The sequence below is a fragment of the Phycodurus eques genome, chromosome 4, assembly GCF_024500275.1.
Source record: "Phycodurus eques isolate BA_2022a chromosome 4, UOR_Pequ_1.1, whole genome shotgun sequence".
Taxonomy (NCBI): domain Eukaryota; kingdom Metazoa; phylum Chordata; class Actinopteri; order Syngnathiformes; family Syngnathidae; genus Phycodurus; species Phycodurus eques.
In genome coordinates, this window is record NC_084528.1 from 7598025 (window position 1) to 7625557 (window position 27533).

Consider the following 27533-nt stretch of genomic DNA (forward strand, 5'->3'; position numbering starts at 1 on the left):
TAGACGGCCAGAGATTTCTTTCTTCGAACACAAACACCCACAACAATGCAGGTAGTGAATTTTATGGAAAATTCAATGATGTAACATGGGGAATATACACGGAAGCAATACAGAAAAACACAAAACAAATGAAGTACAGACGAACATTGGCAAAGGAAACTGGCATGTGATGTGAGATTGGTAGAATGAGCTTGTAGTGACAATGCCTATAGCCGGGGATTCCTGTTCTCATTAGTTTAAAACCCAAATATCCACTAATCTGTACTTTTAGTTGACTGCAAGTTTGACTTACATATGTTGACTAATTCAGGCAGGCGAGTCGACCTTTCCGGGGTTTGGCAAGAGCGCTCACGAGGGACGGTTTGTAGGAAAAGGTAGCAAAGAGAAAAATACACACTTCAAGTGCAGGTTGGCCGGCGCGCTGGCAGTGGCAATGCTTGCCACGTGGTCAGGGAAAGCTCTCACTGCAATTCCTTCCCAACGGAGCCTCGTCCGTAAACTGCCCACACCCAAAAGAGTAGCTTTGGGGAGGTGGCAGGTGCTCCCTGCGGTCCACCCTTGGCAGCGTGGCAGGGAAGTTCGGCGTCTGCCAGCCTCCGCCACCTCGTGGTGAGGTCGGGGGTTACCCGGGCTGGGCCTGCCCTTCGGCAGGTGGAACAATGAGAGAGAGAGTGAGAGCGAGAGAGACAAAAGAGTGTCAGCCTTTTTATCACCTTCAGGGAGCGAATGGAAGGCGGACCGCACCTTTAGAATTGCATTTCATCTTAGTATAGTTTGTGGTTTAAAACTATCCATCCATCCATTTTCTGAGCCGCTTCTCCTCACTAGGGTCGCGGGGTTGCTGGAGCCTATCCCAGCTGTCATCGGGCAGGAGGCGGGGTACACCCTGAACTGGTTGCCAGCCAATCGCAGGGCACATACAAACAAACAACCATTCACACTCACAGTCATGCCTACGGGAAATTTAGAGTCTCCAATCAATGTATGTTATTGGGATGTGGGAGGAAACCGGAGTGCCCGGAGAAAACCCACGCAGGCACGGGGAGAACACGCAAACTCCACACAGGCGGGGACGGGGATTGAACCCCGCACCTCAGAACTGTGAGGCTGACGCTCTAACCAGTCGGCCACCGTGCCGCCGGTTTAAAACTAGTGGAATAAAATATTAATAATTGGATTTAAAATAACGAGGATTAAATAAAATAATGAGGATTAAATAAGATTTAAGATCCCGCTTTCCATTGTCCCGCACTCATCCTCTTTAATCCCTGTAACGAATGTTTCAATTGTATGTGTTTGTTGAGAACACTAATATTTGCAATGTGGCATATGTGTGGTGTGGAGTGAAATATTTCATCTGGTTCAGTTGACAACAGATTCGACATCAGACATTCAGGTTTGCAGAAATACAGTCACTAGTTGCGTTCATGTAAAGTTCTTAGATCCCAGTCAAGTCCGGTAGAGACTGATGGTTTGTGAACCCGCGTTTGCAGTGCCGTTCCTGTGGGTGTCGAAAGTATCCCGTCCATTGTCCACTGGCAAGTGGCGCGGTACACAGCAGGGCGGAGACTTTCACACCCCACACCCACCCAGCCGCACCACCGACCACAATCACTCCATAGACTTCTGCGTTAACCATCCACGACAGGATGTGAGACGCATCTTCAAACAACAAAAGAATAACAAAGCGGCAGGCCCAGACCATGTGTTCCCATCCTGCCTCAAAGTCTGCACAGACCAGCTCGTTCCAGTCTTCACACAGATATTCAATAGATCTCTGGAACTGTGCGATGTACCATCCTGTTTCAAACACTCCACCATCATTCCAGTCCCCAAGAAATCTACTATCTTGGGTCTAAATGACTACAGGCCTGTCACCTTGACATCTGTGGTCATGAAGTCCTTTGAACGTCTCGTGCTGGACCACCTCAAGAGCGTCACAGCTCCCCTGCTGGACCCCCTGCAGTTTGCCTACCGAGTCTGCGGATGATGCAGTTAACATGGGACTGCACTTCATCCTAGAACACCTCGACAGTGCAGGGACCTACGCGAGGATCCTGTTCGTGGACTTCAGCTCAGCGTTCAACACCATCATCCCTGAACTCGTCTCACCTGCCATCTGCCAGTGGATTTACAGCTTTCTGACGGGCAGGACACAGCAGAGCTGTCTTGAGCTGAACACGCTCAAGACTGTAGAGATGATCGTGGACTTCAGGCGGCATCCTTCGCCACAGCTGCCCCTCACGTTGTCCAGCTGCCTTATGTTAACCGTCGAGACCTTCCAGTTCCTGGGAATTACAGTCTCTCAGGACCTGGAGTGGGCGACCAACTATCAACTCCGTCCTCAAAACGGCCCAGCAGAGGATATACTTCCTGCGGCTTCGGCCTGCCACAGGAGCTGCTCAGGCAGTTCTACACGGCGGTCATCGAATCAGTCCTGTGTTCTTCCATCACAGTCTGGTTTGGTGCTGCTACAAAAAAGGATAAACTCCAACTGCAACGGACAATCAAAACTGCTGAAAGGATTGTCGGTACCCCCTACCCACCCTTGAAGACTTGCACGCTGCCAGAACTAAGACAAGATCGTGCAAAATCCTCTCGGATCCTCCACATCCCGATCACCAGCTCTTCCGGCTCCTTCCCTCCGGTAGGCGCTACCTATCAAGTGCTTTACAGTGATAGTAACGAGGGACAGGTGTCCCGCAGGCCGCCATGGCTGCTCATCGCCGGCTGCAAGGGTGTGGTCTGGGGAGTTAAACTGGGAAGAAAACAAACAAAAACAAAAGAACCAGCCGGGGTGACTTGGCATGCTGGCCATGGCACCTGGCAGCACACCTTCTTCACCAGACGTCAGTGTGTCAGTGATCCGCTGAAGAGGACCGAGGTGGGAGGAGCATATCAATGTGGTGCAAATTAAGAGAATGTGTGTTCGGTGTGTATAAATAACTGTCACGATCAATCTCTTGCAAGGGACATGACGTCGCTATGAATGCTTAACATCACCAAGCTTCTACACTAGTAGATGAGATGATGTGGACAATGCAAAGCCAAGCTGTTTCCCATATTAAAATTGGGGAAGACCAACGATCCAATCAGATTAAAGTGTCACGAGTTGATTCAGACAGAACCCAAGAGCAGGGGAAGGCTGAGAGGTTGTGATGAAAAGTTTATTGAAAAAGGGGGATGGAGATGATCCTTGAGATATGCTTGCGGGTTGTTGAGTCATGGAAAGTGTGGCAGGCGGTGGCGAGGTCAGGCGGCTGGCTTGGCGGCGTGGATGCAAGGAACACGGAGGACAAGGAGCGACACGGAGGTCAGAAAGGACACGAGGAATGGAGTAAGCTTACGTGGAGGCTGAGGAGCTGTGGTATTCCAAGAGAGTGTTAATACTCCGGCAAGAATTTCAAGGATCTGGCAGGCTTTTATGCAGGTGATGATGAGGGTTGATTGATGACAGGTGATTACTGTGAAGAGAGAGAGGGAGGGAGAAAGAGAAGGCGAGAGGAGCGTAAAGCGCCAACAGGCTCCAACAAAAAGGACTGCAGGGCACCGCTCATGACACAAACCTCATTTCCATTTTACATAATAATGAGAAATCTGCCTGTCTCAAATGCCAGGCGGAAAAGACCAACTAGAATAGCTTGAAAAGGGACATTTTGACCATTTCCAACCAAAATGGTGATGCAAACGCAATAAAAGGACATCAAAGATTATTTTTAAAAAATGATGGAATGGAACCATTAGGTAAAACAAAGGTAAATATTCTCATTTGTTATGTTTTATTATTTACACAGTCATAGTAAAGGCTCACAAACTGCGCGCATACACAAACACACGTAGAGTAGTAACGCTACTGTAATACTTGTTTGAACACAGGTTGGCTCGTGTCTGACTGCTACCACATTCACTTGCTCTTTGTACTGTACATTGGGTTGGGCCGGATAAACCCTAGAAGCTTCCACATGTCCCAGACCACATCTGAAGTGGCCGCACCTTGTGCCAACACATGCGATGCCCGCAGCACCATGTTCCAGAAGCCAAAAGCCAAAGTAATTTAGCTCATGGGCCATCCCTCTACTTCAGACTACCTCAATGTCCACTCCTAACTTTTATTCATTTGAGAGGAAGCAGCTAATTAGTTGACCAGATGGCCAAACAAGAAAGATCAAGGTTTAAGTCCTTTGAAAGTGATAAAATTCCTTCTGGGCATCTCAGCGGTTTGAAATGGTGGTTATGGTGCAACATTTAAGGGTAACGTTGAAAAACATAAACATTATGCTACTTCAGCCTTTTCATTCGCATCTGTCACAATCACACAGAAGCCAAACAGCAGGACACTCCCTTCCTTAAAGTCTGGGAAGAATTACTGTAAATTCCTCAGTGCCACTGTTTGCTTAACTACATCCAGAGGAGTAGGTTCCTTATCACAATATTCACACTGTGAGAAAGCTATTCTCACGCACTATTATCACATGATCTAATCTCTCATATTTCACCATGTGTCCAAAAAACATTTTGTTCATGAAGTGTCATTCCCCCCACCATGTACGTACACATTTTTCATGTGTATCTTACTGTGTGATCGGTCTTATAACATCTTGTTGTTAGCATTCTTATACAGTATAATAAGTTGATCTATATTGATTGTTATTTTAACCTTTTATTCACATTTTGACCCTTTTTCTACATGTATAGATACCATACAGATACATTGCATGTAATTATATACAACCCCAATTCCAATGAAGTTGGGACGTTGTGTTAAACATCAATAAAAAACAGAATACAATGATTTGCAAACCATGTTCAACGTATATTTAATTGAATACACTACAAAGACAAGATATTTAATGTTCAAACGGATAAACTTTATTGTTTTTAGCAAATAATCATTAACTTTGAATTTTATGGCTGCAACACGTTCCAAAAAAGCTGGGACACGTGGGAAAAAAGACTGAGAAGGTTGAGGAATGCTCATCAAACACCTGTGTGGAACATCCCACGAGTGAACAGGCTAATTGGGAAAAGGTGGGTGCCATGATTTGGGTATATAAGGAGCTTCCCTGAATTGCTCAGTCATTCACAAGCAAAGGTGGGGCGAGGTTCACCTCTTTGTGAACAAGTACGTGAGAAAATAGTCGAACAGTTTAAGGAAAATGTTCTGTGGTCCGATGAGTCCACATTTCAAATTTTATTGGAAATTGCGGATGTCGTGTCCTCCGGGCCAAAGAGGAAAAGAACCATCCGGACTCTTATGGGTGCAAAGCTCAAAAGCCAGCATCTGTGATGGTATGGGGCCGTGTTAGTGCCAATGGCATGGGTAACTTACAAATCTGTGAAGGCACCATTAATGCTGAAAGGTACATACAGCTTTTGGAGAAACATATGCTGCCATCCAAGCAACGTCTTTTTCATGGACGCCCCTGCTTATTTCAGCAAGACAATGCCAAACCACATTCGGCACGTGTTACAACAGCGTGGCTTCATAATAAAAAAGTGCGGGTACTAGACTGGCCTGCCTGCAGTCCAGACCTGTCTCCCATTGAAAGTGTGTGGCACATTATGAAGCGTAAAATACAAGAACAGAGACCCAGGATTGTTGAACAGCTGACGCCGTACATCAAGCAAGAATGGGAAAGAATTCCACCTACAAAGCTTCAACCGTTAGTGTCCTCAGTTCCCAAACGTTTATTGAATGTTGTTAAAAGAAGATTTTATGTAACACAGTGGTAAACATGACAATCACACACCTTGTATGAGTGCCCGTACAATACAGGCATGTACAGGCATGAACAAAGCCTCTGAGTCAACTCATCTCTTTTTTTGGCATGCAGGGAAACCTTCTCTCGCAAGCATCAACATGAAACAGCGCGTCTATCCGCAATGTGGCTGCCGATATGGCTGTATTTTAAAATGTTTTATTAATTTCTTTTAATGAGCCTATGCCAGCTATCATCGGGCAGGAGGCGGGGTACACCCTGAACTGGTTGCCAGCCAATCGCAGGGCACATACAAACAAACAACCATTCGCACTCACAGTCACACCTATGGGCAATTTAGAGTTGAGAGCTCCAGCACGCCCGCGACCCTAGTGAGGAGAAGCGGCTCAGAAAATGGATGGATATATATATATATATAATGGGTGGGTTGCATTAGGAAGGGCATCCCATGTAAAAACTGTGCCAAACAAATCATGCAAGTGACTTGCTTTGGCGACCCTTGATGGGTCAAGCTGAAAGTAAAAAGAAATCAACAATAAACATAAAATGATTTCTCCTTTTCAAACTGAAAATCTATTCTGACTAGGTGGTTTTGTCTGTTAATTTTGCAAATGAAGATGAACTGAAAACTTCAAAAAGTAATATTTTCAATTTTCTGGGAAACCATTAAAATTATGTAATTCAGTAAAAGCCTCAATCATGCGTTCAAAATTAAGTCAATAGAACAATGGTAATTCACCTCATATGACGCTTTTCCCTTGTGTGTTCACTTCAATTGAAATATTCCCTCAGCACCAAAAGAATCACTATTGAGATTGGCCTTATCCTAAAATCATATTGGGTCTCCTCATTGTGGCTCTTGCAACCACAGTCACCAGTCAGACACAGGACCCAAAGTCCACAGGCCAGTCAACAGGGAGAGGGCTTAAATGTTTGGCACTGATATACAGCCTGGCAGGGATCATTGCAAAGCACTTTTCTATTCAGTGTGGGAGTTGCTTTGTTTTCTAAGAGGCCAAGCCAGAAAACATGGCGATGGCCTTTTTGTTTGACCTGTTTGGCTGAAAGTGATGTATTGTGATAGCCATCTTAACCCCACTTTCCTCTCACTTGCAACGTATTCATGTTGAAATGGTGCTACACCATTGTAGCTAACAAACTAAGTCAGGTCAAGTTGACAGTATTCCAAATGAAATATGACCTAACCCAATCCATCAAACTTAAAGGGAGACGTGTTTATTTGACTGTGTTTTCAAGACAGTATTTACACTGCTAAGCATTCATATAACTGAAGGCAACTCGAGTAAGGTTGGGATACCGGATGACCGAGATCTCTAAGGGAGAGCTCGGACACCCTGCGGAGGAAACTCATTTCGGCCGCTTGTATCCGGGATACTACAGGAGTGTGATCCCCCTGTAGTTGGAACACACCCTCCGGTCCCCCTTCTTAAAAAGGTGGACCACCACCCCACTCTGCCAATCCAGAGGCACTGTCCCGATGTCCACACGATGTTACAGAGGCGTGTCAACCAGGACACCCCTTCAACATCCAGAGCCTTGAGGAACTCCGGACGAATCTCATCCACTCCCGGGGCCTATCCACCGAGGAGCTTTTTAACCACCTCGGTGACCTCAACCCCAGAGATAGGCGAGCCCGCCTCAGAGAACCCAGACTCTGTTCCCTCATGGGAAGGCGTGTCGGTGGACTGGAGGAGGTCTTCGAAGTATTCTCCCCATCGGTTCACAATGTCCCGAGTCGAGGTCAGCAGCGCCGCATCCCCACTATACACAGTGTTGATGGTGCACTGCTTCCCCCTCCTGAGTCGCCGGATGGTGGACCACAATTTCCTCAAAGCCATCCGGAAGTCTTTTATATGAACTATTTGTGCGTTAAGCTTCATTCCATAGTATAATAAACATGAATACAGAATTTGTATGTTGCATGTTGTTTTAATTTATCGTCAAAGAAGGATCTTTACCATCTGGATGTGATTATCCAATCCATGTGTCTGCTTGGCCAAAACAACATCTTAAAATTGGCTTCAAAATTTATTTAAAGTCCATCTGTTGTGAAGAAAAGGAAATATTTGTGGCACATCTATGACTATGTCATTTCTGGTTTCACCTTTAGTTTTTGTCAAAATCATTGTGAACAAAAAGATCCCACACAAAGGTTTGGGTCATTTCAGGACACAGACAAATATCTTTACCAGTGTTTTACCCAATGGAACGACAAACGCCCACTTGCACTACTTTTCTAAAATTTAAATAAATCATAAAATGGGAGTCTTGAGAAAAGTAAACTGTTTTGGGGATCTTTAAAAAAAATGCTGTTGTATGATTCTTACTCTTTCACACACTTAAAATATTCACGGTGTCTGCCAATACAAATGTTGGTTTTGAATGAAGCTTTTAAAAATGGCAATGAAAGGTTAATGCTGAATAATACTCAAATAGACAATGAGAACACTGGCTGAGTCTGTGAATCTGGATTCACTTCAGCTGGTGATGTCAGGGCTCCTCGGATCAGCAAACCTACTGCAGCTGACCAAACAGGGAGCATGCAGCACTAAGGTTTTCCCACAAAAACCTACACAAGCGCCATCTTTCCTAACCCTCTAATACTGCCACGTCTACTTCCCAAGAAATCAGTACAGCCCTGAGTAGTGTTGCATCTCAGTTATTCCCACTGATGGGTGAAATAAACCAAAAACTTATTTTCTCATCATTTGCTTCTTGTACGTGCGCTAGATATTCTTTGTAAGCCAATTTGGACACCAAAGCTCATGTGGGATGCATTTACATATTGGGAGTCAGCAGAACTGGAATATCTCCCTGCTATCAAAGGAAACCTCCTGATGAATTCATGGCCAACGGTGCCCCGCACTGGGAGGGGGCTACGGCCAACAGCTGCAGGAAAGAATGAGTCATAATAGGCTTTCCTTTCGTGATCCCACATCAGTATTTACAAACACACACTTTTGCTTGCGTATGCATACTGCACACACGCACACAGTTGTCATCCTCAAGCCAAACAGCTTTATGCTGTGTATGCGAACACTATGTACACTAACAAGCATTTCTATGCATATGGTCAAGTCCACGTCCACAACATAAAAATTATGTCCCAAGATGTGATACAAAGTGAAAACAGATGATCTATAATGACGCCTTTCAATCAAAAGAACTTCCTCAGAACAGCCTCATTAATGAGCAGCGCGCTGTAATGTCCTCTTGTTTTATCAGCAGAGGCATGTGCGTCTAGACACTGTGAAAACAGCTGCTGGGGTTAAGAGAGTGGATGGCCGAGAGGAATGGCAGACTAGTCCCACAGTTATCACAGTTGGGATTAAGAGGATAAAATTGAAATCAGGAGAGAAATGGCAGGGAAAATAGTAACAAAGAGAAAAAAAGAGTGGGAGAAAGGAGGGTAATATGGTTATGGTCACTTTTTTTATTATCTATAATGGTCAAAGAAAGACAGAAGAAGTCCTGGCGTCTGGGTGCCGAGCGCAGCAACTCACTAGCTGTAACTGGCCACTGACCAGGCCAGTATTTACAGTTTTTAGGCCCCGGTCTGGTGGTTGCTGTATATAGAAACAAAACCACTTGGCCCCATTTACCTCCATAGACTGGAGAGAGACAGCGCAAACAATGCAGCATCAATTACAAGCAGCTTCTTACTCAAATATGGTTCCTCTGCAATAGGATGACAGTTCTGTAAAAAGAAAACTCCAAAAGCAGTGCTTCTCGTTATTGTTCGCAACACTGGACGGATAGTTTTCTCCCAAATTTACTGAAACAAATGCACTTAAAGTATATGGTGCAGATTCAGGAGAAAATACTGTGCATGACTGACACTAACAGGAGGGGTTCAGTTTTCCCTTTCTCTTGTATTTATCTACAGTTAGGGTTAGGGATTGCATGGTTTCTCTCAGGTACTCCGCCATCCTTACACATTCCAAAAACATACATGTTAGGTAAAGTGAAGACTCTAAATTGTCCTTTGGTGTGAATGTGAACGATTATCTGTTTATAGGTATCCTGTGATAAGTGGCGACCAGCCTACAGTGTACACCGCTTGTTGCACAAAGAACTATTCCTGAATGTGATGTACTTAAACATTCTTAGCAACAAATTTAAGTTGTCAGTCATAAATGTGAATATTAGGTTGTTATTCTAGCTTAATATACAAATTGTAGGAACTAAAAAAAGGCAATAAATAATTTACTCAACCTTGCTGCACTTGAATGTGCTCAAGAAAAGACAAAGTAAAAGTCAATAGTCGTTGCATGTCACTGTTTTCGTCTCTTTTGGCATTAGCCATCCATCCATTTTCTATATTGCTTATCCTGTTCGGGGTCACGGGGCTTTTCCCAGCTTACTTCGGCGAAAGGCGGACTACACCCTGGACAGGCCGCCAGTCAGTCGCAGGGCACATATAGAGATGGACGACCATTCGCATTCACACCGTCAATGAGTAGGAACTAAACCCATGCAGCCTGCAACAACGTCGTACGGATTTAGCGCTGCATCATTAGTGACTCCTTCAATGTTAACGGCCACTAACTTGGTAGAAGCATGTGCCGGTGAAAGATGTTTTATCGGGCTAGTAAAAAAAAAAAGTAATGCACATCAGTGATGTTGTTATGACATTGACAATGTTATGACTATGACAACAGCAGTCCATATTACAATTATATTTGTTATTAGTTGCCAATTTAAATTTCGCAACTACTTCATTTTTGTGTAGAGGCAAACTGAAGTAATTTTTGAACATGCTATTTTGGGAACTAAATCTGGTTGAAAATGTTAGTGTTGATTTAATGTCAGTGTCAGAGAAACTTCCAGCACCTGCAGCATGTGTCACAACATTATACATGGTGGAGTGGAGGCGAAGGCAGGTGGACCCAAGCACACGGAAGCAGGAAAATGCTTATTTGTTCCCTAAAAACGGGTTGCTGGCGATAATCAAATGTCCAAACAAATTTGAGACAATCGGCGCACAGGGAAACCAAGAAACAGATTCAACACACAAGGCCAGAGACATGTTCCAACTCTCTCCTCCTCTGCTCCACATTCACACAAACCTGAGCCATGTTTTCTAATTAGACACATTAACATTGACATTAACATTAACCCCGTGTGCCCTAATGTTATGTTCCTTTTGGTTTCCATCCAATGGCTTTCTCTCTCCCACTGTCTGCTCTATCTAATAAATATGCAATATTATGTACCTCTACTCTTGATTTAGTTTTCGTTTTTTTGCTTTGTTTGTTTGTTTTTTTACATAGGCCTTAAACTCACCTGTGCTGAAGGATAGTTCTCCCACTTTTGTTTAAGCACTTGTTTCACTGACTAATCACCTTTTCAGAATCAGAATCAGAATTATCATTATTTGCCAAGTATGTCCAAAAAACACACAAGGGATTTGTTTCCGGTAGTTGGAGCCGCTCTAGTACGACAACACACAGTCAATTGACTTTTTGGTTTCCCTTTATTTTTCTGTGCTGAAACCCACATTAATCTGCCTTTTTTTACAACAAATAATGTCTCAGATATTTCAACCAATTCATCTGACCTACTTTGTGATGTTCAGTAAAGACATCACTTCTGATAATGAATCTGGACACACTTTAACCTAATTTAACCTGTTTTGTACACTGTACGCTGTCCACTGTAGTTCCATCATAATTGCAAGCAATTCTACTGTATATACTGCTACGTTTGTTTGTTTGTTGCCAATCAATTAATCAATCAAGTTTTATTCATATACCACTTTTCATACATAAAAATGCAACCCAAAGTGCTTCACAGAGTTAAAAAAAAAATTGTTTTTCAATTCCGTTTCAGATCTTAATCTACAACAAGTTCAACACATTCACAAATGATTCACAAACATGCAAGACACAATGAGAAGTATGAGTTTCTTTTTAATGTATTTTCAGAACCTTTTTACATTTTTGATTTTGCTGCATTGGAGTTATGATCCTCTGTATATCTGCTACATAACTCTAAAATAGACAATAAAGCTTCTTAAATCTTTTTTTCCCCGTATACTGTATATTCTACTGGAGGCAGAAAAGTGGATTGGGTGTTAGCACATCTGTTTTACAGTGGATGGTTCTAATCTTGGCTCAGGTCCCTCTGTATGGACTTTGTATCGTCTCCCTGTGCTTGTGTGACTTTGACTTTTCTCTGGGTACTCTGGCTTCCTCCCACGATACAGAAACATCCATGTAAGGTTAATTAAATACAGTAATTTGTCCATAGGTGTGAATGTGAGTGTGAATGGTTGTTGTTGTTGTCATGTCAATCCAGTCCACCAATCCAGTGTTCCTCAGGCCCAAACTCATCTGTGATAGGCTCATGGTGACCCCCTAATTAGGGCAAGCTGTTCATCAGACGAATGGCTGGATCCCTTGAGGTGACATCAAGCAAAGAATCATCAGAGTGTAAAGGGAGAAGGAGTGAGAGGGATAACTGGACTGGAACTGTTGCGGTAACTGAAACCATCAAGAGGCATGGAGTTTAGCTTAACATAATGTGTTTTCCAATGTCCAACCCAGGGTGCTGTCAGATAAATGCTGTTTTTGAGTCTCGTCTTCTTTGAACTCTAATGCTTTCATCTCTGCTCCTTTCCTCATTTAGTTCAATAAGCTTGGTAGTTTTCATGCAATCATGCTGATGGCAAAGCAGACAGACAGACGGTGACTGCTGGTGAAAACCTTCCTCGCTGAGGATGCAGGGGTGAGGAATAAAATAAATGCAGTCATTCATGCCAGAATGGACATTCATGTGTGTTTACTCATGCTTACTATTGTATGCGTTTGATCTGCCAAACAACAACCACCATAAAGCTGAATCCAGATGGACTAGTTTGAACACAAATAGTGACCCTTCTCGTCTCCCCCAAAAATATCTTCACCCATATTTTTTTCCTTGGCCCTCTATTCATCCATCCAGCCATTCTCAACACCGCTTAGCCTCGTTAGGGTCAAAGGGTACTGGAGCCTATCCCAGCAGACTACACCCTGAACTGGTCACCAGTCAGTCGCAGGGCGCATATCGACATGGACAACCATTCGCACTCACATTCACACCGTCACTGAGTGGGAACTTAACCCACGCTGCCTGCACCTAAGTCAGGCGAGTGTACCACTACACCATCAGGGACTCCCCTCTATTCATCACTTGGTTTTTTTTCTGGGAAGCACTTAGGCATACAGCGAGGGAGGCGTGTGGGCATGGCTTCAATACGTCATCAATTTACTGATAACATATCTTGCTATCATACCATAAGGATGACACAGGATCTGTATCAGTGTCACTTATCCAAATAATACACCCATTTACAGTCTCTTCACCAATGCTATCTGATTACAGGGTCAAGTTCTGCAGGTTGGGGTTACCAGTTTCACATTGGGGTCTATTTCATACTTTTTTTTTCTTGATGGCCATAACAATTCTACATGCTATTGTAATATTGATTTTTGTGTGCAGGCCAATTTTAGTTTGTGTTTATACAGTATTTTGCATGTTTATAACATGGTAGGTCTTTCTTACCAATTAGCAAGCAACTTGTCCGCAAGTTCAATTAAAAAAAAAAAAAGTAATGCTTTTGAGCTTATAAATATCAATCCCCACCATTGTGAAAACATTACCTTGTGGTGCTTAGACTTTGTGGTATAAAAATGATGACACTGTAATATTTAAAACATGAAAGCCTAAAAAAATAATACATATACAGGAGAACCTTGATTTAATTGACTAATAGGGGGCAAGGGTCATCTCTGCCACAGGTTTGTGACGGGAGCGCGGCTGGCTCGGCCGGAGCTGAGTAGCGTGGAGTGGAGAAGGCGACGGGGCTTGAGAAACTCAATGCTTGCCAGAGTGCCTACTGCCTCTGTTGCCGCCAGAGCGGAGTTCCACGTCCTTTTACTGAGCAAAATTTGCAGTCGGCTAACAAAGTATTGCCATCCGTGTTTACTTTAAAGTATCTCCACACAGCTGACATGGTTTCTTCTCCACCTGCCTGGAAGGTATATGTCAGGCTGTTAAAATCGTAGCATCTGATTTTTATTTATTTATTTTTTTTGGGTGGGGGGGTACAGACGTACATTATCAGCACTAATACCAATACTGGTATTGGTGCAATCTTAGTAACTATAAATTTTGCAACTAATTTGGCCTGATAATTCTGGAAGAAGAATCCAATGCAATTTATTATATTTATTCATTGCAATGCAATGCTTCGTGATGTCAGAATACGAATCTATAGCATAAACCTTATTATCATGATTACTTTTCTCTCCGTGTTTACTTTCAGTGACACTGGTTTTTGAAAAATTCCAAATATTCAGGGAATCACGTTTTCTGGAACTGTCAACTGGCTATTTAGCTAAAAATTTACCACCCATGACAAAGTGTTTTCAGTCCAACTTCTATAAAGCACAGGAAACTGTTGGGCATGGATGTCACAAAAGGCACCATCAATCATTAGTATGGTTAAATAGAAACAATGCCTCAACCTACAAATATTTCAGAGCCCCAAAGGAAGTGCAGGCTAAAGAGTCAGAGAGCAAATGTTGGTCAGAAATCATTTTGTACAGATTACTAAGTATACGAAACTTGACCACGTTAATCACATGTTAAATGATCAAGAGCCATCTTCACCAAACCAGAAGTCTTAATAAAATCTATACCTGACGTTGTAGGAGGACAGACCTGTTATGTAAGAAGACAATGTTAAGTTTACTTTTAGATTATCTAGTAACTGCATTGTGGTGTCAACTTCTTCTTCTCTTCTTCTTCTTCTCTCTTGTCATGTTGTGGTCATACGTGGAGGACACATAAAAACTAGGGTTGGGAACGTTTAACCGATGCGACCTGGTATCCGTAAAGGCAAGAGATATGACTGTATCGGCAGCAGACTAGACTATTGATACAAAATCCGCCAGGAATCCTTAGATACATCGGTTGTAGGACTCTGGGTCACATCGCGAGGCTAGGAATCCATTGCCTTAGGCTTTACTGTTTTCATCTCGTAAAACAAGTTTAAGAGGTCTTGCGCAGTGATCTGCAGGTAACGTTACCTTTACAACCAAATAGAATGCTTGAGTGCAGTGGTGGTTCTGGCTTGAATGGCACAATGGGCAAGGCCCCCTGTGGCTCTTTAAATATTAAAATAATTATTGGATATTTTTTAAAAAGCGTATATATGTATATGTATATATATATATATATATATATATATATATATATATATATATATATATATATATATATATATATATATATGTTTATATATATATATATATATATATATATATATATATATATATGTGTTTATATATATATTTAAATTATTTTAGGTAATGGCTGCAATATAAAGAGTTAAAAATTTAAGGGGGTCTCAATACTTTCCGTACCCACTTTATATTTCTGAAGTCTCTCACTCTGAGCTTTGCACTATGCTTCTGTTTTCTTTAGCCAACTTGCTTCCTAACTGGCTATCGTTCCACACCACATGAAAATCAACAGTATATTTTTTGTATTATTATCAAGGGTCAATTCTAGGATCCCTTCTGTTCAGCCTGTGTATGCTACCCTTGAGTCAAATTCTTCTGAACCTCAATATTGACTATCATAGCTATACATATAACAGACAGTTATATCTAGCAGTGTCTCCATGACTTTGAGGTGTTGCGTCACTGTCTAAAATACATAAATAACCAAAACTTTCTTTGATTAAACCACAACAAATCCAAGATAATTGTTTTTTGCAGTAAAGAAAAGAGGATTCCTGTTAGTAAATACCTGGAATTGCTCTCTTTAAACACCATGGAACAAGTCTGCAACCTTGATGTGTTGATGGACGCCGACCTGACTTTCAACAGTCATATTAAATCAATCACTAAAACAGCCTTCTACCAGCTGAAGAACATATCCAGAGTGAAGGCTTGCATGTGCCAAGCAGGCCAGAAGAAGCTCATCCATGCAAGTAGGCTTGACTATTGTAACGGTTTTCTGATTGGACTCCCTCAACAGAGCGTTAAACAGCTGAAGCTCATTCAGAAGGCTGCAGCTTGGATTCTAACCAGAAGCAAGAGATCAGAACATATTATTCCAATTCTAAAGTCTCTACACTGGTTCCCAGTCAGCTTTAGAATTGACTTTAAAGTTCTGCTACTGGTCTATAAATCACTCAACGGTTTAGGTCCTCCCCTCCTTGAGCCGTCACCTTATCATGGTGGAGGGGTTTGTGTGTCCCAATGATCCTAGGAGCTAAGTTGTCTGGGGCTGTATGCCCCTGGCAGGGTCAACCATGGCAAACAGGTCCTAGGTGAGGGACCAGACAAAGCACGGCTCAACGACCCCTTATGATGAAAACAAAAAATGGACACAGGTTTCTCTTGCCCGGACGCGGGTCACCCCTCTGGAGCCAGGCCTGGAGGTGGGACTCGAAGGCTCGAGAAGCTCGGTCATCCCGTAGGGTCTCAGAGTAGAACCGCTGCTACGGGCACGTCCCACCGGGAGGAGACCCCGGGGACGACCCAGGACACGCTGGAGAGACTACATCCTTCGGCTGGCCTGGGAATGCCTCGGGATCCCCCCCGGAAGAGCTGGATGAAGTGGCTGGGGAGAGGGAAGTCTGGGCGTCCCTGCTAAAGCTAATGCCCCCGCGACACGACCTCGGATAAGCGGTAGAAAATGGATGGATGGATAGATGGAAAGATAGATGATTTAGGTCCTGAATTCATTAAAGACATGCTAATGGATTACAAGTCCAGTAAGGCTCTGAGATCTGTTCACTCAGATCAGATAACAAAGCACAAGTCCAAAGCAAACATGGTGAAGCAGCTTTTAGCTGCTATGCTGCAGGCAAATGGAACAAGTTGCCATCAGAATAGAATTCAGCCCCAAGTGTCAATGTCTTTAAGTCCAGGTTAAAAATTATTTTTTTCTCATGCTTTTTAGAACATTTCCACTTTTAAATAATCTTTCCTGCACCTTATGTTGTTTTAAATTTGATTTGTTCTCTCTTTTTTTTATTATTTTTAAGCTGCTTTTTATTTTTATCTTTATTTTTAAGATGCTTCTGATCATTTAAAGCACATTGAGTTACATTGTGTATGAAATCCCCTACAGTATATAAATATATTTGCTTTGCATTATTATTATTGTAGCAATTTACATACAATGTGTTTATCATTTACCATTCTAAGCTCCAACCATTTAGAAAGAAATTTAGAACTCCATCACATAACCTATGACAGATGGTAGTTGTTAAGTTATTAATAAACACAACCCATAAATCAAGTGCAAATGTGTAATCAAGGGGTTCCAATATAAAATCAATTAAAAAAAACAGGATTTCATTTCACCTCAACCAATACTATGACTGTATCTGTGATCAAAAAGCAAGCACCATAGGATGATGCTGTTATCCTCTTACTGTCATGAGTCATGCTATCTTGGCCACACTGGCAATACAAAGGTGTACTATTACCCAAAATTGTCTTCAAATCTTCTGAGCTGCTCAAATCAGAAAGTGTCCACTTGTGAATGCACAGACAAGTTTGTTGGTCAAATAGCCTTGAAAGGTGAGCTGCTGTTGACTTAGGGAGGGCAGCCTTGAGAGGGTGGAGGTAAGGGCCATATGTAGCACTCCTCAAATGCAGCTGATCCTTTTAAGATGGCCTTTTCATCCTCCTCAGTCCAGGTCCCTTCGGAGTCTGAGTGTTCCTGGGAAAGTGTCCAAGTCTCACAAGAATCATCAACTCTCTCAACCTTCGAGTCTAAACATTGACTAAAGACCTTAATAAAGACCAGTAGTGCTTAAGCACTCAGTGCCCCTGTTCAGGTGAGAACTAACAGATTTGTCAATGAAACTGTCAAGTGTATTAGTGGCTAATTATATCTATCTCTCCATCCATTTTCAACAATTTATCATATTCAGGATACAGAAAAGCTTGGGGGAGGACATGTTGAACATGTCCCCTGCACTTCTTTAGAAGACTTTTTTTTTTACCATCCAAAAACAATGTTACACAGTAATCAACAAAGACTCGGCAAAGCACTCGGCCAACACCCGCTAATTGCAGCAGTGCATTGATCGAGTTATGAGGAAATCCACTCTTGTTCTTGGCAGGACATGCCCCGCTGCTTGGCTCCTGGATTGCGGGAAGGGCAGGCTACGCAGATGAAATGAGAACCATTCAAAATATTCATTAAATTTTTACAAAATAAGAACAATCATAGGCTCCAGCACGCCCGCGACCCTAGTGAGGATAAGCGGTACAGAAAATGGATGGATGGATGGATGGATTTTTTCTTTGGTTAAGGTTAGGGTTATGGGTGGGGTTTGGGTGGTTTAGGGTATGTTAGGGTTAGTGGGATTCATAGAAGTGTCGCCAGACTGAAGTTACATCCTTCTTTCCCTGTCTAGGAGCAGTAGGGGGTGTCCCACAGGGATAAGGCGGCCAATCATGTTGCATTGGCGCATGTCCTGCAGCCAGTTTTATTGGAGCAGGGCGTGTTCTAGGCAGGACTGTCTTCAAATGACACTTGACTTTGACTTTATGTCACAAGTTTCCCAATCCCTGTTGAAAAATTCACAATTATCTTTATGAGGCAGCCGTCACTATAGATATGAAGAATAGGTAGGGACTGTGTACCTACGATGGAAAGCTACTGGGGGCAAAAAATTCCATTTTTGTGGACGGCATGAAAATCAAAATACCAAGGATGCCTGCACATTGTGCTGCATACGGTGGCACACAGCATCGTAAATTCGGAACAAGGGAACTTGGAATAACCCCTCACAGGTAAAAAAAAATAAAAACATGTTAGGGCTCTTCTTTTAAATGTTCTCCATTGATAAGACACACGCTTTGGCGTAGACAAAAAATGTGACCCTTATGAAAATCGGTTGCAAAATGAGCAAACTCATATTTATTTGCCCCAACCAACATGTCCGCCACGTAGGCATGAAACTTACCTGGGCTGCTACTGCGTGCTGGCGTATCTAGTAAGTAGTATTGCTGTTAGTGTGTTTAGTAGAACATTCTAGAGCTCGAGGCACAGCGCCGTGACGGCAAACACCCTGCCTTGAGCATCACTGCGCAACTTTGCCGACAGCGCACTGCGCCTTGGTAGGCGCAGTGTGAAAATGTGGTACCTATTTTAAAAAACACTGTGTGTGTCTTCCATCCATCCATCCATTTTCTGAGCCGCTTCTCCTCAGTAGGGTCGCGGGCGTGCTGGAGCCTATCCCAGCTGTCATCGGGCAGGAGGCGGGGTACACCCTGAACTGGTTGCCAGCCAATCGCAGGGCACATACAAACAAACAACCATTCACACTCACATTCACACCTACGGGCAATTTAGTCTCTCCAATTAATGCATGTTTTTGGGATGTGGGAGGAAACCGGAGTGCCCGGAGAAAACCCACGCAGGCACGGGGAGAACAAGCAAACTCCACACAGGCGGGACCGGGGATTGAACCCGGGTCCTCAGAACTGTGAGGCTGACGCTCTAACCAGTCGGCCACCGTGCCGCCTGTGTGTGTGTGTGTGTGTGTGTGTGTGTGTGTGTGTGTGTGTGTGTGTGTGTGTGTGTGTGTGTGTGTGTGTGTGTGTGTGTGTGTGTGTGTGTGTGTGTGTGTGTGTGTGTGTGTGTGTGTGTGTGTGTGTGTGTGTGTGTGTGTGTGTGTGTGTGTGTGTGTGTGTGTGTGTGTGTGTGTGTGTGTGTGTGTGTGTGTGTGTGTGTCTTGTCCTCCGTCAAACCCCTGAGACTGATTTACCAACCCCCTGATGTTGGATTGAACCCAGGTTTAGTACCACTGCCTTAGAAGTAGCTATAATGTGCCCAATACAGATTTTATTTATTTATTATTGTGGGTGGTATACATTTTCAAAGACAAATAATCATTAATAAAACCAATTTATTTTACACCTGGTCAAAGTACTACAGAACTGTGAAGAAACAATAATAGGCCCATTCACCAAGACTTTGAGGTAACTACTGTATAGGCTCGTGACGTATTCCTACCGGAGCATGCATTTCAAATCTATTGTAAATGTCTCCTGGACTCTAGAGTGGGTGTGGTTATCAGGACAGTCAACCTCAATCTCTTAGTTGTCTCACTACATTTTCATTGTTTGTGTCACAATTAATTGAATACACAGTGCTTCAGTAGTCACAACTCCAGGCAGTGAGAGTAATAACATACTCTATGTGATGTTCTCCCAAAAACATGAATACCGAACACTTCTTTTGAAGTAATCCAATTAAAGTGATTTATTCTTATCTCAGTCTGCATTTATGAGACGCTACAAAACATCTCAATCAACACAGCATCAGCCACACTGCTGCAATCTTTTGTGGCCTTGGGAAAACCACGTATACAAAACGTATGTTGTCCAATACTGAAACTAAATACTGTCTGAAATCCTTGCATCTGTGTCTCTTAAGAGAGTCCAAGACCTGCATCACTCTGATATTCTAAACAAAAAAAGCATTGAGGAAAAAAAGAAAGGTGGAATGCTTGAGAAGCGCTTCAGAGGAAGGCGATGAGGCTTAGAGTGTCTTGTCTCCCTGTGTCTTTTTGAACAAGGCTAATGGCTTCGCTGTTGTCCTCACATGAATGAGGACTGACTTACAAAAAGAAAAAAATCTGACCTGGGGAGTTTGTACTATTTGGATGAAGCCTTTGGTTGTGTGAACAGTTGAATTGATAGACAGATCATATTACTTCCATCTGTAGGCCAAGCCTGTGTCTGCTATTAAAACTAATGTACTGTACATATATGCCAACATGCTTTCGTTTCATGTTATGTTGTGCCCGATATACTGTGATTTACCTAAGATTTGGGTGTCGGTTATTGGGGGGAAACGAGGATGTGCTTTCTTTCTGGTCGACACGTCCCCACTCCTTCAGAGGAATGTCTGACCACCGGCAACCAATGTTAACAACTTAAAACACCTGGCTACACCTGGGACAACCCACATGCTCATATGAAAGCACATTTACACTAAGCACTGTAGTCCATTGAGTGAGGTGTGGGTTGACAAGTCCCACTGCTCTGGATCAACAGTTTGCATTATCACCATCCATCCATCCATCCATTTTCCGTACCCCTTCTCCTCACTAGAGTCGCGGGCGTGCTGGAGCCTATCCCAGCGATCTTCGGGCGAGAGGCGGGGTACACCCTGAACTGGTCGCCAGCCAATCGCAGTTGCATTATCACGAGTGGAAGTAATTCTTGGTGAAAGAAAGCCTCCACCAAAGCTGCATGTGTCATCGATCTTGTTCACTATCTCTGTGGACATAATTTCTAGGCATAGGGCAAGGCGTGGAGGACATTCACTTTTGTGGCTTGACAATCTCATCTCTACAATTTGCCGATGATGTGATCCTGTTGGCTTCATTCAATGGGGGATCTTCAGCTACACCCCAAAACTGAAGCCATGGTCCTCAGTGGGGAAAATGTAACTGGCTCCTTCTGGATTTGAAGTAAAAAGTAAGTAACTCAGAGTTGTACTCACAATTGAGGGAATCTTTTGTCCCACTCACGCTCACAGGTCTGAACGAGGTCGAGGTTCCATATATAGGATGACCTTTAAAAAAAACTGAAAAATCACTTCCACAAGATCATGTCTTTCCAAATTGCTCTGAGAAGATTGATACCAACCCTCCAGTGCTTCCTGCTTTCACTCCCCATTTCAGAAATGAAACATTCCTAAGTGCTTCACCACATATGTGAAATCACTGGAATGGAGACTGCAATTGCCGAACATGTCCCGATCCAAACACTCGATGTTTCAGCCGAAGTTATTTTTCCATTGCAGATTTGGTAAGTCGGCAAATTTACTGCATGTTGTTTGTTCATAGACTTGTGCATGCTGGCCATGTGTAAAGGAAAATTCACTCCTGGTGAATAATCTGAGGGCAATAGTTGATGAATGTCGCAGCCAAACCAAAGTAACAAACATGAGAGTCTAATGATTTCCAGTTGCTGTAGTGGCTAATCAGGACTTGTGGTATTTAGCATACCGTCACGTCTTCAGTGCCAAACCAGATACACTAGTTTTAAGACTCTTAATTCAAGTCTTTCATCTAACAAGGTCATCAGAACAAGCCACAGCATGGTCTGGGTAGTGGATAAACATTTGTTTCACTATTTGTATTTTAAAAAACATATATATATAAATCTGCTTTTTGCAACAATTCTTCCACAGTTTTCATACATTGACTTGATTTCTTTCCGTGAATGTTTCTCTTAAAAGTCATCAAATGCCTTATCTTTTCTCATGGGCCTAAGTATATACATTCAGAATTTATATCATCTCTTGTCCATTATTAATGGAATTTTCTATATCTATGCGGGGTCAGATCAAAATGTCAAATCAAAGCACTTAATCAGATCCGGAGTTAATATCTGGCTGCAATTTAAATTTTCCGATTCTTTTGTCAGTGCGCATCTAAGCAATTAGATGGATTTTGCTGCAGATAGAATGCATAAATGTCATCTTTTTAAGTAAAATATTTTTTTTAAATCATCAGATCTTGACTATTAAACAGGCCTACAAGCAGCTGTCCCAGTTCTCTGCACCCTTTATTACTGGATGCACTGGTTATGGGCATCTACAGTACAGTACATAGTCAGTAGATGGGGATCTGTAGGTCGGTGACACCCAACACTCAGTTCAGCGTTTGAGTTGAAACAGCATCCCAGATTTGCTGCTATAAGCGTTTTTATAGAGGTTGTTGTTGTTGTTTTTCAAAGCAGTAGCAGGCAGAACCAGCGTCAGAGACGTAGTGCGGGCTGCGATTCACACAGATGCCTCATTAATGTGTGATCAAGCACAGAGACAGAGGACGACTGTGGAGCGTGGCCAGCGCTCTCGTCCTCACCACAGAGAACCCTTTCTACACCTCGCAACCCACTTAATCTCTTTATTGCACAGAAAGCACACAGAAAACGCATCTATTATATCCAGTTCCCCCTCTGGAGAGGGAGGAGGCAAAGTTAACCAAAGAGCGATGTGAAGCTGTGGCCACATACACTACCCAGTGTGCATGTATAGTGTGTGTGCAGAGATTAAAAGGAAATCATAGCCTGTCAAATTGAGGATAGGCTGTTTTCAGCGCTGCTTCCCTCAGCATCAATTAGCAGGTTGTGCTGTGACTGGCTCCTCTTAAGGTTGAAGTGGACTTGACCTGGGTGAGGTAAACACACCTCATCCCCAGGGCTCGCTGAAATCAGATGGAGGGCAACAATGTGCCACTGCCTGAGCCACAGAGGCCCGCCTGTGCCTGGCCACTGACATGCTTTAGTAGTCATTTCCGACCTTCTGCTCCAATTTCCTCAGGCCCAGTTCAGGCACAGCACTGACAGTGGAGGCTTCACCTGGCTGCAAAGGATGCATTTTTTTTTTTACCCATTACTCAAAACCCTGAGCGGTTGTCACAGCCGCTGAGGTGGTTTTGATTTGACAGAGCCACCTCTCAGCAAAAGCAAATATGGCTATGAAACGCCAGCATAATTAAGAATAAAACATATAAAGACTAGTACAAAATGATGATCAATCCCAGTCAACATTAAAAATTGTGAGCTCAGTCGAATGGCCAACTTTTAAGTGGGATTAAAAGCATAAAATGTGGATATAACATTCACTTTCAAGACTGCACGAAGTAACACTGAGCCAGTAAAGTAGAGGAGAGGCTCGTTTTTCTTTTGACACAAAAGCCTCAATCCTAGAGCAATGGCCCAGGTCATAACAGGTTTCTATTAAAAGAGACAAAACAGCATGTAACATCCGAAGTGGTAAACCAACCAGCCTTCTACATGAATTAGGTCAAGCTATCAAGGACTGTTTAAGAGCATTCTTGAACAGTGGGTTCATTCATGGCCCTGGAGTGTAAATTGAGATGTAAACAAACAGTTTACAGGACCAGAACGTAGGAATATCCAGTTTGACCTCTACTCCAAACATTCAGACTTATAGTTTAATGGGAAAACTGTTCCAAATCATATCACTTGGGCAAATATGGATTTATATAAGGCCAGATGAACTCTTAATGTGTTTTTATCCACCTGTTTTATTGCGTGTTTTCAGTTTACACAAAAATAAACACCTAAATGTAGAAAAGCAATACTTTTCCTTCTCCAAGTGCAAAGGTTAAAAAAAAAAAAAAAAAAACATGGGACAATTACTGCTGTATATACAGTACACAGTAGGAAACTAGGAGCATTGAGAATGGAGGAGAGAATTCAAATTTAGTAGCAAGTGGAAAGTGAAAATGATAGACCATCTCAAATGCAAGACGATACCATTGATGTGAAGTGTGAACAACTGTCACTTGATGGGTGAGAATTACTTGCGACGATTACTTTGTGTGTTGTATATATCTTTAGTTGAATAGAAAATTGTACTTGACGTAAGACAAATCACAATTGTTACCCAATGTTCCACTAAGGAGCGGTTTCTGATATGGGCAATATGGGCAATCTGCACGCATTTACCTCAATGGCATTTACCTATCTTCTGCCACGAAGCATTACAGTGATCAATTTGAACAAAACAAGACGACCCAAATGTATCTAATCTGACTATTTAAACTTTGTTACTTCTTGCGCCACATGTAGAATATAAAAATATAGTTGCATCGGACAATAGGATTTTAAATTAGTTGGTGAGAGGTCAGCTAGAGACTGTTGTCTTTCGTAATGCAATATGGTCACCATAGATATACAGTAATAGCAACCGGGTCAACAATTGACCACTATCTATTTGTCCAAGTGGACTAGCACTTAATATTTGCATAACTGATTGAAAATGTGCATTGTGTTTAGATGGCATATAAATTACGAGCAAATCATCAGTGAGAGCTAGTGTCTCAAAAAATAAATTCCGTCCAGCATAAATCCAAGAACATGACTTCCACTTGATTACCACCAAAATGAAATCCATCAAGTTTCCTGCTAACTGTAACACTGCGGGCACACCTGGAGAACAATTGCAGTCCTGATGTGTTCTTATTAGCCGTAGCATGTGAGCAGGCGGCTCACCTCACTCACAACACTGGACTCACTTTAGTTCTGGAACATAAACAAAAAGGGTTCATTTGCAACATTTGGTGGTTTAAGGATTGGAGTCATTAACTCTAAACAAACGGGGCTCTGTGCAGATAAACAGATCAGCACCACTCACACTCTGGCTTGTTTGAGCTCCACTGTTGAATGTATCACTTCAATCCCGGCAGCTCCTTTAACGGACCATAGCTGCAATCTACCATGAATGCCATGTTTTTATCACCATTGGTTTGTCTGTTCATCTGCCCTCCCCGTTAGACCACCACACGTATGGCGAAATCACACTAGCTTGCCTGTGTGTGGGTACCTCCTAATACGGTTGTGTCCAAGCCTCTTCCTTCAAGGGCCGCAAGAATGGAAGGATGCCAAGGGCCCGCTTTGAAAATCTATTGGCTTTATTAAAATCACGCTAAAATCAATCACTCAAACAATGATTTTTTTTTTATACACTGTATTATAGAAATTATTATAAAAAAATATATATTATAAAAATGTATTATATGTGTATTATATATATATGTATTATAAAAATAAAAAAATAAAAAAATAATTAAAAAAAAACGCTACTTTACAGAATTCTGCTAAAGGTGATGAGCCCAACAGTTTAAGATTTTTCAACATTTTGGGGTGGCCAGCAGCCATGTATCCTTCTGGAATAGACTCACCCTGCACTGAGCGGGAGCCGAATACCACCTCCACATTCAGGACCAAAACAAGAGCAACCCGTAGTAAGATGACCATTTTTAAAGTAGTTACTTGAGTATCATTAATGTGATATATTCACAAATCAAAGTGGAGGAAACTATATTTGCTTCTGAAACTGAATCATCTTATTTGAATTAACCCATCCATTTTTTTTTAAACCCACACTTTCAAGCTGCTCAACTCCATTCTTTTTTTAAACTAGCATTGTGGGCCATGTCAAATGTAAATTTTAGGATCTGGCGCAGCCCGTTGAAAATTGTACGGCAGGCCGCAGTTTGGACACCAGTGTCTTAATGAATAAGCACCAGACAACATTTGGAATAGTGAATAGTCTTGTGTGTGTGTGTGTGTGTGTGTGTGTGTGTGTGTGTGTGTGTGTGTGCGTGTGTGTGCGGTCAGTCAGCACCACGGACAGAGATCGCGTCACTCCAAGCTGGACCAATGACCTCTGAGGCCCTCATCGCGCTACACAAAACCGGAGAATTCACCAGAACACTTGCCAAGTACACTATTGTTCAATATGCGTTTGCTGCAAACAATAAAGGTTTAGTGAGAAGCCTTTTCTCGACAATAAGAACATGTGCGTCATCCTCTTTTGTTATTAAAACCATGACAGTTGACTCAACGTATGTCAGCATGACGAGGCACCCTTCCAGCCTAGTTCCGCATTTTTTTTTTTTTTCAGAAAACACAATCATTATAACATGTTTCACCCGACATATTTACAAATACTGCATTGCAGGCGGCACGGTGACTTCATCTTACACCCCCGGTAGAATGTATAAATGTTTGTGTGTGCCGGTCATTTATAAGGTCAAGCGTCAACACTGTTAAGTGAATGTTACATGACAGGGCGACATTGACACTGTGTATGTTCCACCAGAAGTTGGGCTCTTTAAATCTAAATATAGTGCCTAAAGCTGATACGTAACCCTTTCGCTAATGCTGAGTTCACTTGCTCCCCCAGAGTCAAGTAGACTTGTTACAGTGACATTTCAATGAAAATATTCAAAGACAGCTATCGTAACGGTCACAGTTGCTGCGTCTATAGTGAACACTGGTTTGATATCTTAAGAGTACTAAAAGAACACGCACATATAAAAACAAGTTCTCAGCTACTTTCAACTGCGAACAACAAAGTTCAGAGAGGCTTTGAACCCTGAAATATAACGTGCTCTCTTGTTGCAAATGATTTGTAGCGATTTTTAAAAAATGTCCATGACGATTTGATCGTTGGAGCAAATTCCCAATATTCCTACAGTCGCTGAACGCGCCAGCACGCGCTCACAGGGTTGCGGTACATAGAAAGTCGGTTCACCTCTTTGCGACCTCAGCACACTTACTTTGTTGAGGTGAGGGTTCCGGGTAACCTCATAGCCCCTCTTCTTTGTGTAAACGAAGGCTCTTGTGTTGTCGTCGGACTTGTGCATCTCCGTGTCGCCGGATTCCCTTCTCGCCAAAGCGACGTTTGCCATGTTGTTGTGGTCGCTTTAAATAGCAACAACTGCCGTGAACGCAACAAGTGGATGTGAGCGCGCGTCAGTCGCAGCAGGCTCACCACTGCGCTTCTTATCAACAAACCACTTTATTGGAACCGCGCAAGTCTTTCATGAGCTTAGTTGCGTTGTGTTGTCTGCCCGTCACCATAGCAACGGGTGGAATACGAGCAAAAAACAAAAAAAAAGTACCCTTCATTCAACGACTGATAAAAAATATACTCTGTTATAACAGGCGCCATTTCGTTTTAGTGAGGTTGGCAATATCTAAATGACATCATTTATTCACAACGAATTATAGTAGGCCACTGTATAATTCACACTAACGAAATGAAAACAAGATTTGAAGCCTATTGAATTTCCATTGCATGTCATTTAAAAAAAAAAAATGAATAGTGGTTAGCACGTCTGCCTCACGGCTCCGAGGTTGAGGATTCAATTCTCAGCCGTGGCCTACCTGTGTGGCGTTATACTGTATGTTCTCTCCGTGCTTGCCTTGGGTTTCACCC

At 42.6% G+C, this 27533-nt stretch overlaps 1 protein-coding gene across 1 annotated transcript in view; it reads right to left on the reverse strand.

The window, feature by feature from the left end:
* The window catches only part of me1 (malic enzyme 1, NADP(+)-dependent, cytosolic), an 83639-nt gene extending 56512 nt beyond the window's left edge, over positions 1–27127 (reverse strand). The window contains exon 1 of the mRNA XM_061675522.1: positions 26872–27127. Coding sequence (XP_061531506.1) covers positions 26872–27003 — 132 coding nt within the window. The 5' untranslated portion in view covers positions 27004–27127. The remainder of the gene's footprint in view (positions 1–26871) is intronic.
* Positions 27128–27533: the final 406 nt, after the last annotated feature.